General features: G+C 38.6%; 1 protein-coding gene across 1 annotated transcript in view; it reads right to left on the bottom strand.

Annotated features, from left to right (window-relative positions):
- Nucleotides 1–4,411: 4,411 nt before the first annotated feature.
- LOC126212810 (actin-binding Rho-activating protein-like) overlaps nt 4,412–14,643 on the bottom strand; it is a 190,988-nt gene continuing 180,756 nt past the window's right edge. The window contains exon 5 of the mRNA XM_049940218.1: nt 4,412–5,830. Within this exon, the coding sequence (XP_049796175.1) occupies nt 5,747–5,830 (84 nt within the window). The 3' untranslated portion in view covers nt 4,412–5,746. The remainder of the gene's footprint in view (nt 5,831–14,643) is intronic.

Below are 14,643 nucleotides of genomic sequence, written 5' to 3'. Positions count from 1 at the left end.
GTCCACATAAAATTCACTGTAGCGATCTTCCACTTACTGTGATTTTGTGAAGGCCTCCATCTTTTTCTTTTTCTATGGGCTCTTTACCAGAAGGTTAAAATGGTTCAAATGGCTCTAAGCACTGTGGGACTTAACATCTGAGGTCATCAGTCACCTTGACTTAGAACTACTTACCTAAATAACCTAAGGACATCACACACATCCGCGCCTGAGGCAGGATTCGAACCTGCGACTGTAGCACTCACGCGGTTCCGGACTGAAGCGCCTAGAACCGATATGCCACAGCGGCTGGCCCAGAAGGTTAGCATATATTTCTAGGTAGTTCAACATGCTGGCTTAGGGCAACATCTGAGGTATGCTTGACCAGAGCATTGATAAATGACAATCCCACAGTATAGCTAAGGTTGCTAGAATCTTAAATGAAATGATGTAGTCAACTTATGCTACACTCTTCTGTTTGAATGACGTTTCTATGAAGACAGCTGTCCCCTTGTAGAACTTATTTAATTTAAGGGACCAAAATACTAAATAATACGAAATTACCTGCACTCTCCACCAATTATTTTGGCATCTACGTTCTTAAGAGAGTAGTTCTTACAGGATACTCCTCTCAGTCTTGCTAGCTTTATTATATTTCTCTTATTGCTTTGTGTGATTGATTTTCTTTTCCCTGAAAGAACACATTCATTTTCACCTGAGGACACCATGATGGGTAATCTGCTTTCCAACAGTAGAATTTATACACAGTGATGCAAATTTTATAATGCACTGTCGTGATCATAACTAACAGGGGCCAAGTATTGTCAACTATGAGGCATGATTCTTCCCTCTACTTACAGGTGCAAAAATATATTGCCAACTCAGTACCAAGGTAACATGAAGTATGTAGTTAAAATGGCAAATGCCCAGAACATTTGACCTTCTAAAGAAATACAAAGAATATAACAGCAGTTGGAGACATAAAGAAAGCACAGACATTGGCTGTAAGTGGTCATTGATCTAAATCAATGGGGAAAGTTGAAAATTTGTGTCTGATCGGAATTCGAACCTGGGTCTCTTGCTTATTAGGCAGATGGTCTGACCACTAACATATAACCACAGACCTACCTTTATGGTTTCATAATCTGTGAAGAAGTGAAAATAACCGAAAATGTTAAATTACATTGTATTAAATTTTGAAAATAAAATTTTTGTTGCCTCTGGAAGGTAACGGAGGTAACATGCAACTGTAACTGTACACCAGATACGCTATTTAGTAACAGAGATTTTATCACTGCTAGATGTATCAATAAACTCTATTTGCTTGTTATTCTCTGATAAATATAACATTTTATTGTGTTGAGGAAAATTGACAGGAGAGACTTCTCACCACTTGAAAGACATGGTAAGAACGAAATCAATTATCAGCCAGATTACAGGATATGAACCTCTCGTGCAAGTATGCAAACAAGTCCGAATTGCCTGTGCGAGAATAAATTGTATAATCATCCTCATTGAAGGTGAATTAATTTCACTGGCATAAAAACATCTCCTCAGAAGACTATCCTCCCCTCCTTCCCCCCGCCCAACAGCAAGCACCACCTAATCATTTCCTCACCTCTGCCTCACCAGCATCCTACCCAGCAATGTGACATTTAGGGTATGAGCATTAATGTTCACTTCTAGCCATAACAGGTCATTTATTACTTCTTTGCATTCGCATACCAAAGACCTTTGTGAGATTAAGAGCTAAAATGTGAACTTCACAAAACTGATGGGAATTTGCAGTTATCATCTGCGCCTTTTCTGAAGGTTGTAAGCCTTGGTTAGTGTATATGTCTTGTCAGAAAAAAATTACAATTTTGTCACCACTTTTGTATGTCAGTCGAAGCTCATTTGTTTAAGTTAGGGACAAGAGTGGGCCCAGTACTGGTCCTCAATGAACTGGCAATAAACTAAGTTCCTATAAGTAGACAAATGTATCAGATATCCATTTTTTATGCTTAGTTTGATGTTTGATTTCCATAGTGTGTGGCTATTTGAAACTTCCTGGCAGATTAAAACTTTGTGCTGGACTGAGACTCGAACTCGGGACCTTTGCATTTCGTGGGCAAGCTGTGAGGATGGGTCATGAGTGATGCTTGGGTAGCTCAGTTGGTAGAGCACCTGCCCGCAAAAGGCATAGGTCCCGAGTTCGAGTCTCGGTCGGGCACACAGTTTTAATCTGCCAGGGAGTTTCATATCAGCGCACACTCTGCTGCAGAACGAAAATCTCATTCTGTGTGGCTATTTACCTTCACTGGAAGTACTTATGAGTCAAGGCTGTATTCATTACTCTATGAGTGAACATAATGAAACACATGTAATACTCAAAACTTTTAAATTTATTTATAACGTTTGCAATAAATAATTTTTCATATTGTGATGAAATAAACAGTAGTCTTTTAACATGTCTTAAAGTATGCTTTTACAACTACAGAATATTATTGTCATTTTAATGCAATGGAAGTGACATCACACTTTCAACTTCAGCAATGAATGAAAAATTTTTTCCCGTATGATACTGTCTTTTTTAAGAAAATTGTCACTGAATAATTTTTCAGCAAAAGGAATCTTGATCTTACACAGTTTCATACTGACAATTTGTTCAGTTATTTGATCCGTATGTCAGTATCAAAAGCATATGTCAATTACGGTAAAGTGGAGAAGTTAGTAATCAAAAGACCATTGCTAATAATGACTGTTGTCTGTCACATGAAAATTATAAATGCAAAGAACATTTGCAGAGATCAAAACATTTTCATTACAGTCACTATATGCTAAATATCTGAATAAAACACGAATAATGGGTGTTTGGTTTGATCTGATAAACTGTGAATTCCATTGACCACAGAAATGATACACTCTAGCAGGTGAAACATTTCGAAAAACAAATATATGCAAGAGGTTTTCACACAATTGTTATGTTCTAAATCAAATTAAACTGGAGACTATAAAGTAAGTAAAAACCCTTAAATATATTTTCAGTTGAAAATCAGTAAAAAGAACTTATCACAAACTTGTGAATGTACACACACTAAAGTACACAGGGAATTACAAACCATCATGAAAGAAAACAGTTTACGTTACTTACACATATTGTGTTCTTGTGCTGAAGATGTTCATAAGTCGTGTATTACGTAGAATAAAACTATGAGCTACTGTTAACAATAAGTTGATCAGATCACTGTACAAAAAATTGCCAGACAGGGTTGGCTAGTAACAAATCATTTTGGCTCCTCCTAAACTGTATTTTATTAGTAACTCTTGCACGAAGAATTTTAGTTTCGTCGTCAGCCAGCCACAGATATCTGCTCTGATACTTTGTATGCTCGTTTCTGTAATGTATATTTGAAGATAATCATCACTCTCATTATCAGTACTCTGATTTTGCCACTGGCTGTTGAGCTGTAAGTGGTTCATGTGCTTCAACCAAAGACTCAGTGTCTCGCTTGGAGCACATGAAAGCACCATTACAATCATCATGTCTTTACAACCATTCTCCCATATGTTGTGCTATTCTCTTCATTTCTTGATAGTTTTGGCACTTTGTTGCTTCCAACAGACTATATGCTTTCTTGGCATCCTGTCAGTTTTCTGCCCCAAAATGTTTCTTTCCAATACATTGATTAAAAACATACTGTTTCTCAGTGGGTGACTACAGAGATTCGTCTTCCTTTTCCAGGTAGCTGCTATGAAGTTTCGCATCTCATCGATCTCTTCCGGGACATCCTCATCATTTCTTTCTGTCCAGTATGCCTCATCAGACATTCTCCAGAGGCCACATTCCCATCTCACCCGACCACTGTCTGCCTATGTCCAGGCAGCGTCCAGTTCTCACAGCCATAAAGGAATACGCTCCATGCAGATGTCTTGACAGTTCCTTTTCCATCTCTATAGTAAGTTACACATTCACTAGCGGTTCTCTTCTTTCGCTAAAAGCACATATAGTTGTTGCAATTTTGTTTCTGATTTCGATACTACATCTGTTTTGTGTTCTGTAGTTAAGGGGCATAAACAACAAAATTTATCAACTATCCCAATACAGTTCTCTTCAATTTAGATGTCAGATGCTCTCTTCATTTTTAATTTGCTTAGTATCACAATTTTGTTTTCTCACCATTAATTGTAACACCAAGCATTTTTACAATTGCTGAAAACTTAAAAGTTTATTTTGCTTATGTTTTCCACAGTCAGCTATTGAGGCAGCATAAAGTCCTAATCTTATGCAGTGAATGGGAATTCCATGCACTTTAACTCAAGATAGTTTTTCTGTGAAAATTCTTGCAGCATTTTCGATTAAAGGATTTTCCTAGTTTATACATATATGAATGTATAACTTCTAAAATCATATCAAGAATTCTTATTTTTTTTAACTGCCTGAATGCCAATGTGAGAAAAATTGTATTTATTGTATCTGTAATGTATAAAGATTCAGGAAAATGTTTGCATTCTTATAAATATTTGCAGCTACAGACTATGAGTATAAACTCTCTGTCTCTTATCTCTATGACTCTCACTCCATCCACATACATAACAATTCCATATTATGCAGGCCTTTATGATGAAATGAACGTTAATAAATAAAATGAAAAGGGTACAAGAAATAAGGGGATGATATACAGCATTATACTGCCTACTTTTAACTTCACACACACACACACACACACACATATACATATATACCAGGTGATCAAAAAGTTAGTATAAATTTCAAACGTAATAAACCACAGAAGAATGTAGATAGAGAGGTAAAAATTGGCACCCATGCTTAGAATGACATGGTGTTTTATTAGAACAAAAAAAACAACATTCACAAAATGTCCAACAGATATTGAGAATTTCCTTTAAAAAATATCATCTTTGCTTTGTCTTACTTTGTTATGCTAATTATTGCTATTCTGATCAGATGAAGCGCCATCTGTAAGACATTTTTTGAACTTTTGCATTTTTTTGGTTCTAATAAAACCCCATGCCATTCCAAGCATGTGTGTGAATTTGTACCTCTCTACCTACATTATTCCGTGATTTATTCAGTTTTCAAATTTATACTGACTGTTTGATGACCATATATATATATATATATATATATATATATATATACGCTCATTTAGGCAAAAGCTGAGGTGGTCTCCAACTTCCACCTCAGCCAATCTGATACACAAACATTTAAATTAGTATAAGAAACAGAATGAAGTTCACACCATTCAGAGTTTCACTACACACGACTTCCTTTGGTGATCTAGGTGACTGGCACCTGAAAGAGCATCCATCCACACTGTTACATAGTGAAACAAAATCTGCAAAACCCTGGAAATGGTAGGGAAGAGGAGAATATATATATGAGCCAGCACAAGCCACTTACTGGGGAAACACTTCACAGCATAATGCTGTATGTCACTTTTCTAGCATGAGATTCTCTCTCTCTCTCTCTCTCTCTCTCTCTCTCTCTATATATATATATATATATATATATATATAATATATATATATATATATATATATATATAATCTCATGCTAGACAAGTTACATACAGCCTTCTGCTGTGAAGTGTTTCCCCAGTATGTGGTTTGTGCCGGCTCACACTGTCCCAGAAAGATTTTATGGCCATAGTGCCCAGGTCTATCAAGTGGAGGGAGACATTTTATAAAATCTTCTCGGATCAGGATGGCCGCCTCATTGTGGCATGGCATCGACGGGTGGTGGTGTCAGCAGAGCCTCTGCTGCCTACTCGCCGTCCTGCTTGAGGAAGTGTTCTCGCACCTGCTCCAGGGGCATCAGCAACACTATTGGCACGTCGTCATCCCTCCTCTGCAAATTAAAAAAAAGAAACTTAGGATTTTGGGGCGCATACTGTGACCGAACATAATGAAATACCTCAAAGAGATAAATCTTCTGACTCAAATATGCAGCATGAATGTGGAAAATATCGTTATTGTGAAATACAAAGTAATGAGTATCTCACATTGGCTCAATATTTAAGATATCCAGACGGCTTTTGACATGATTCATCATAAGTGGCTTCTCGCGTAATTGTGCATACATGGAGTATCGTCTCAGTTGTGTGACTAGATTTGCTGTTTCCTGCTGGAAAGGTCACAGTTCCTAGTTACTGATGGGGAGTCATCTTGCGAAACCAGAGTGATGTCTGGGGTTCCCCAAGTCAGTGTTACAGGCACCCTCCTGTTCTTACTCTGTTCACACGATTTAGGCGACAGACTGAGCTGCCAACTGTTTTCTGATAATGCCATCACTTAACGTCAGGTAAAGTCATCAGGAGATCATAACAAGTTTATATAAATACATCACCAGGTGGCATTAGTATACAAATATGTATGTTACACTGTGCCCACAGAAATAGCTAACAATGTGATATTGAAACCAAAAAGTACATAACAAGCATAAAGACATGCATATGGGCAGAAGATCATGAAGTGTCAAGACCCTCATGGGAGTAGTCGACCATACAGCATTATGTACATAGTGGTACCTTTCCTTATTCCTCTGAAACTGGAATTAGCGTGCCAGTTCATTCTTTACTTTTAAAAAGATTCGAGCATTCTATACTATGGAATATTATTGGAATTTTTAAAATACTATGAAGTAAAAATGTCTCTTAATAAAGATATTGTGAAAGTATGAGAAGCTGCAGATGAAATCAGTCATGTTCCATTATAGAATAAAATGTCAAAGGCGAGTTTAAAAGATGTGTATTCCCCTTGTTTAATCTTGTAATGTCTTTTTTTATAGACAGATGACAAATCAAATAAAGCATATACAAAAGTGAAATTATCTAGTTGGAAATAATAGAGAAACAGATTCTCGTGAAACTGTCTAGAAATACTATCGATCAATGAATAGAGCATCATCAGCTGTTGTCATCAATTTATAATGAAATGATCTGATATGCCTGGTACACTTCCAGGCTCTCTGAAGAAATAGAAGTTTCCAGGAATGTCAACGGAGAGGGATATCTGTGTGTGTGTGTGTGTGTGTGTGTGTGTGTGTGTGTGTGTGTGTGTGTATAATGTCACCATGTGGCATTTGTATACAATGCTGGATGTTATGCTGTGCCCACATAAATAACATAACAATGTGATAATGGAACCAGAAAGTGGATAACAAGCATAAATACATAAATAAGAACTAAAAACATTATAAAGAGAAGAGTATACACAATAGTGCATGAAACATGCAAGATACAATTAGCGGCATTACAAAACTTAGCTTATAGGAATTTAACTTACAGACTGAGTTGGTATAGTGATGCTGTTTGAAATCACTTTAAAAAGATGAACAACTTGACAATGAAAGTATGAACTAAAACCTGACCCTGAACCTAAATATACACAATAAAAACAAGTGCATAATAGCAGTACATAAACCATATATGATAAAATTAGGATCACAGAGGAAATCAAACCAGGGAAGAGAGTATGAACTAAAACCTGACCCTGAACCTAAATATACACAATAAAAACAAGTGCATAATAACAGTACATAAACCATATATGATAAAATTAGGATCACAGAGGAAATCAAACCAGGGAAGAGAGTATGAACTAAAACCTGACCCTGAACCTAAATATACACAATAAAAACAAGTGCATAATAGCAGTACATAAACCATATATGATAAAATTAGGATCACAGAGGAAATCAAACCAGGGAAGAGAGTATGAACTAAAACCTGACCCTGAACCTAAATATACACAATAAAAACAAGTGCATAATAACAGTACATAAACCATATATGATAAAATTAGGATCACAGAGGAAATCAAACCAGGGAAGAGAGTATGAACTAAAACCTGACCCTGAACCTAAATATACACAATAAAAACAAGTGCATAATAGCAGTACATAAACCATATATGATAAAATTAGGATCACAGAGGAAATCAAACCAGGGAAGAGAGTATGAACTAAAACCTGACCCTGAACCTAAATATACACAATAAAAACAAGTGCATAATAACAGTACATAAACCATATATGATACAATTAGGATCACAGAGGAAAGCAAACCAGGGAAGAGAAAGAGGGGCAGGAACGAAAAACTGGCCAGGTTCCATTAGGACTCGCGTACTCTGTGAACTTAATTACGTACATATACAGTTCATTCATTCGAAGAATCGACCATCTCGACGACTTTCGGCTGTTATCGATACTGATACTGGCAAGATATCGATCCGAAGTATTCCAACAGTTTCGATAAGGTTTTAATTTTAAGTCAAAAGGCAGATAACAAATGACAAAGGAAATCTTTATTTTTTTGGTTTGATATAATTATAAATTAACGATTTTTGGATTTCTTCTTTTACTTCTACTGTGAAACCTTTGTTCCTGCCAAATTTCAAGGTGCTACCTCAGGAGGAGGTACCCTATCGATTTTAATGAGTGAGTTTGCTTGAGACAAATGGCCGGATCTTTTGATTGAATTGACAAAGCTGCTTCACTTTTTTACGTCACCAGGGGACCATAGACCTTAATATGTGACATAAATTTCAATTTGTTATGTGCACCCATTCCTGAGAAAAAAGGTTTTGAACTACTGGACGGACAGATAGACGAACAGACAGAAAGAAGGCCAAGGGTTCCGTTTATACTTGCTGATGTACAAAATCCTAAAAATGGTAAAATCATAGACCACTCGTAATACAAAATTCAAACAAAGAAACAAAATGTAAATCAAACTGGTGGTTCTGTGTGACAATTTATGACCGCAAAAAAACAGGAGAAACTGGGACCAGGAGACGCATTTTTTCTGCGTAAGTGATGCCACTGGACATTAAGTATATAACACAATTTTATAATACACAATGGCTCAGTAACCACAGTACGCATTTGCGATTAATTTATAACATCATTACAAAACAAAGTTCTAGTACAGCACAATGCATGGGAGCAATAATGAGAAAAAGTTGACAGAACATAAAACCACTAAAAAACTCCAAACAAAGTATATTACTAAACACTGTATAGCTCGGAAAAATGAAGGACCATTCTTTACATGAACAACTTTTCTTAAAAAGATCTGTTGGAAAACATACTCCATTGACATTTATGAAAAACATCTCTTTCTTCAGAAAGCCTGGAAGCCCACCAGACATATCTGATCATTTCATTATAAACTGGTGACGATTGCTGACGATTCTCTATTGACTGTATTTTTATACAGTCTTCACAGGTATTTGTTTCTCTATTATTTTCAACCAAATTAGCTCAGTTTTGTGTATGCTTTATTGGATTTCTCATCTGCCTATACAAATAGACATCACAAGATTTCAACCTCACCTTTGACATTTCACTTTGTAATGAATCGACTGATTTCATTTGTAGCTTCTCTTACTTTCACAATATCTTCATTAAAAGACATTTTTACTTCACAATATTCTAAAAATTTCGAAAATATTTCACAGTATGGAACGCTCCAATCTCTGGGAAAGTAAAGAATTAATTTGCATGTTAGTTCCAGTTTCAAAGGAATAAGGTAGGGTACAGCTATATATATATAGTACTGTATCAGGTAAGCACCATTGGTCAATTAGTACCGTGAGGGTCTTAACACTTCATGCCTGTATGTATGTGCAATAGGACGACATCTATACTCCTCGACGTAGAAACCAGTTCCTCAAATTTGCAACGAATATTTTTAAACCTCTTCACAGCTTGCAATATCATAAAAATTTTAATAAAGCAGGGTGTTTGTAAATGAAATTGGGGTTTTAACGCTTTATAATATTACATTAAACTTACAGTTATAAATGATATGTCAAATGAAAGAGCAACTCGAACGGTTGTGTGTGGCACCAGTGCGCATGCACAGCGCGCAGTGTTTCCGCCGCAATCCAATAGAAAGCGGTAGTGGCGAAGATGGCGACTAGTGAACAGAAAGCGTTTTGTGTTTTGGAGTTTGCAAAGACCGAATCTGTAGTTACTGTGCAACGTGCGTTCCAGCTGAAGTTCGGTTGTGATCCTCCAAGCGATAATAACATACGTAGATGGTATCATCAATTTGAAGATACCGGCTGCCTTTGTAAAAGGAGGAGCACAGGATGACCAAGAGTTAGTGAAGAGACTGTTGAGCAAGTTCACTCATAGCCCAAAGAAATCAGGCCAGAAGGCTAGTCGTGAATTACAACAAGTTCCCATGATGACTGTTTGAAAAGTTTTAAGAAAACGTGTTCAACTACGTCCTTACCGTTTCCAGTTACTACAGGCTCTAAAGCCGGCAGACCATGGATTATGTGTCAACTTCTCAAACGAAATGTTGTTTCATGACGATGGGTCATGTTGTCTTCAGTGATGAATCGACCTTTCACCTTAGTGGATATGTTACTACTCACAATGTGCGCAATGTGCGCATCTGGGGCTCGGAAAATCCTCACGAGTTGGTGCAAATGCAACGAGAGTCCCCTAAAGTTACTGTTTTTTGTGCCGTATCCCGGCGGAAAGTTTATGGGCCTTTCTTTTTTGGTGAACCTACTGTAACTGGCACTTCTTATCTTGATACACTAGACCAATGGCTCTTCCATCAGTTGGAAGAAGATGAGCCAGAGAACTTCATTTTCCAGCAAGATAGTGCGCCACCTCACTGGCATAGCAAAGTACGCGATTGGTTGAACTTCACTGTACCCAAGCGCTGGATAGGCCGCAAGGGGCCCAATGACAGGGCTTGCTTTACATGGCCTCCACGTTCACCTCACCTAACGCCATGCGATTTTTTCCTTTGGGGCTTCATCAAGGATCGTGTGCACATGCCTCCGCTACCAGCAGACCTGCCTGAATTAAGAAACCAGATTGAAGCAGCTGTTGCTACAATCACTGAAGACACACTTATCAATGTTTGGGAATAACTCGGCTATAGACTTGATGCGTGCCGTGTGACAAACGGTGTTGACAATGAACATTTATAAGGTTCTTGGTAAAACTGAGTTGCTCTTTCATTTGACATATCATTTATAGCTGTAAGTTTAATATAATGAATATTATAAAGCGTTAAAACCCTAATAATCATTTATAAGCACCCTGTATATTATTGACAATAGTAAGTAAAGCTTTAATTTACCTCCATTACAAATGCATTTGAAATTATTCAACTTCTTTAAAAGGAAATGTTAATCGTAATTCACACTGCATGGTTGCAAAATTCTGAAACGAATTCTTCATAAAAGAATGGAAAAACTGGCAGAAGCCGAAATCTGAGAAGATCAGTTTGGATTCTTCAGGTACGTAGGAACACACAAGGCGTACTGTCCCTACAACTAACCTTACAAGATAGGTTAAGGAACGGCAAACCTGCTTTTATAGGATTTCGAGACTTAGAGGAAGCTTTACTCTGTTCACTGGAATACATTCTTTTAAATTATGAAGGTATCAGAGGTAAAGTACAGGGAGCGAAAGGCTATTTACAACTTGTAAAATAACCACATGGCAGTTAAAAAGAGTCGAGAGGCATGAAAGTGAACAGTGGTTGAGAAGGGAGTGAGAGCGGGCAGTAGTATATCTTTGAAGTTATTGAAACTGTACATTGAGCAGGTAGCAAAAACACCAGATAAAAATTTGGAGAAGGAATTAAAGTTCAGAGAGAAGAAATAAAAACTTTGAGCTTTGTCGATGACATTGTATTCTGTCAGAGACAGCAAAGGAGTTGGAAGAGCAATTGAACAGATTTGTCAGTGTCTTGAAAAGATGATATAAGATGACCATCAACAAAAGAAAAACATGGATAATAGAACTGGGGAGTAGAGGAATTTGTGGCAACTAATTAAGGCTGACAAGACACATCTTGAGACTTCAAGGGATGACTAGTGCTGGAGGCAAGTGTGGTAGGTAAAAACTGTGGAGAGAAACCAAGAGATGAATGCAGTAGTAAGCAGATTCAGGAGGATCTAGACTGCAGCCGCTTTTCGGAGATGAAGAGACTTGCAGACGACAGAGCAGCACGGAGAGCTGCAACAAATGAGTCTTCGAACCGAAGACCAGGACAGCATGTTACCTAGCAGTAACAGTCATTTCGTAAATAAAACGAAATTCTTTATGATTTAATTGATAATATTTTAGGTCAATAACGTACGAAAGCATCCTGCCTGGTCACCTGCATCCATTCAGTTCAACTGTGCATTCCGACGGACTTGGGCAATTCCAGCAGGACAAGGCGACATCCCACACGTCTATAATTGCTACAAACTGGCGCCAGGGACACTATTCCAGAGTTAAACACTTCCGCCGACCAACAGACTCCTCAGACACGTACATTATTGAGCACATCTGGGATGCCTTGCAACGTGCTGTTCATAAGGCATCTCCAACCCCTCATACTCTTACGTATTTATGGACAGCCCCATAGGATCCATGGTGTCAGTTCCCTCCAGCACTACTTCAGACATTAGTCTACTCCATGCCACATCTTGTTGCGCCACATCTACATGCTTGCAGGGGCCCTACACGATACTAGGTGGGTGTGCCAGTTTCTTTGCCTCTTCATATCTTTCCGTATTTAGCGTTTTGTTACTGCAATAATGGGATCACACGCTAATAACTAAAAAGACAGTCACAATGTAACATCACCCCATCCATACCTCAATATTGGCACTACACATGGTGGCAGGTAACGTTCTCCACCCATTTGCCAAACACAAATCTTTCCATCTGAGTGCACCAGAGTTTATCGTGCCTCGTCAGCCCAAATCACTCGCTTCCAGCCATCCACTGTCCAGTTGTGTCGCTCTTTCTACTACCCAGAGAGTCGCTGAGCACTGAGAAAAAAAAGTATCTCTTCATGGGAAGCTGCTCGACTTCTGAAGTGCAACCGTTCCGCAAATTGGTGCAGCTTTCAATGCCGGGACATCAACAAGTGTCAGCACGCGAGCCATCCAACGAAACATCATCAATGTGCGCTTTCAGAGCCAAAGACCCACTCGTGTACCCTTGATGACTGCATGACACAAAGATTTACGCCTCGCCTCGCCCTGTGATCACCGACATTGGACTGCTGATGACTGGACACAAGTTGCCTGGTCGGACGAGTCTCCTTTCAGATTGTATCGAGTGGACGGACGTGTATGGGTACAGAGACAACAACATGAATCAGGAGGGGTCTGTTCAGGCTGATGGGGGCTCTGTAATGGCGTGGGGCGTGTGCAGTTGGAGTGATATGGGACTCCTGATACGTTTAGAGACTACTCTGACCAGTGATACGTACGTTAGAATTTTGTCTCATCAGCTGCATCCATTCACGTCCACTGTGCATTCCGACAGACTTGGGCAATTCCAACAGGACAATGCGACAGCCCACACGTCAGAATTGTTACAGAGCGGCTTCAGGAACACTCCCTCGAGTTTAAACACTTCCACTGTCCCCTAAACTCAAAAATGGTTCAAATGGCTCTGAGCATTATGGGACTAGAACTTAGAACGGTCGGCTCCACTGAAGTCCCAGACATGAACATTACTGAGCACATCTGGGATGCCTTGCAACGTGCTGTTCAGAAGAGATCTCCATCCCTTCGTACTCTTACGGATTTAAGGACAGTTCCCTCCAGCAATACTTCAGACATTAGTGGAGTCTATGCCACGTCATGTTACGCCACTTCTGCATGCTCGCGGGGGCCCTATACGATATTAGGCAGGTGTACCAGTTTCTTTGGCTCTTTAGTGTATTTTATTTTCACTTTACTGACAGGGCGAATGGTATTGAAGCACATGGTAGGAAGTGACAGTTTCAAGGGAAGTGACCACAGATTTTAAATATTTTTAATTTTGTTGTTGTTCTTGTTGTGGTGTTCAGTCCTGAGACAGGTTTGATGCAGCTCTCCATGCTACTCTATCCTGTGCAAGATACTTAATCTCCCAGAACCTACTGCAACCTACACCCTTCTGAATCTGCTTAGTGTATTCATCTCTTGGTCTGCCTCTACGATTTTTACCCTCCACGCTGCCCTCCAATACTAAATTGGTGATCCCTTGATGCCTCAGAACGTGTCCTACCAACCGATCCCTTCTCCTAGTCAAGTTGTGTCACAAACTCCTCTTCTCCCCAGTTCTATTCAGTACCTCCTCATTAGTTATGTGATCTATCCATCTAATCTTCAGCATTCTTCTGTAGCACCACATTCCGAAAGCTTCTCTTCTTGTCCAAGCTATTTATCGTCCATGTTTCAGTTCCATACATGGCTATACTCCATACAAATACTTTCAGAAACGACTTCCTGACACTTAAATCTATACTCGATGTTAAATTTTTCTTCTTCAGAAACGCTTCCTTGCCATTGCCAGTCTACATTTTATATCCTCTCTACTTCGACCATCGTCAGTTATTTTGCTCCGCAAATAGCAAAACTCCTTTACTACTTTAAGTGTCTCATTTCCTAATCTAATTCCCTCAGCATCACCCAGCTTAAATCGACTACTTTCCATTATCCTCGTTTTGGTTTTGTTGATGTTCATTTTATATCTTCCTTTCAAGACACTATTTATTCCGTTCAACTGCTCTTTCAATTCCTTTGCTGTCTCTGACAGAATTACTATGTCATCAGCAAACCTCTAAGTTTTTATTTCTTCTCCAGGGATTTTAATACCTACTCCAAAATTTTCTTTTGTTTCCTGCACTGCTTGCTCAA

This window comes from Schistocerca nitens, chromosome 11 (genome assembly GCF_023898315.1).
Source record: "Schistocerca nitens isolate TAMUIC-IGC-003100 chromosome 11, iqSchNite1.1, whole genome shotgun sequence".
NCBI lineage: Eukaryota > Metazoa > Arthropoda > Insecta > Orthoptera > Acrididae > Schistocerca > Schistocerca nitens.
The sequence above is the reverse complement of the archived record's forward strand: the minus strand, read 5'-3'. Positions and strand labels throughout refer to the sequence as shown.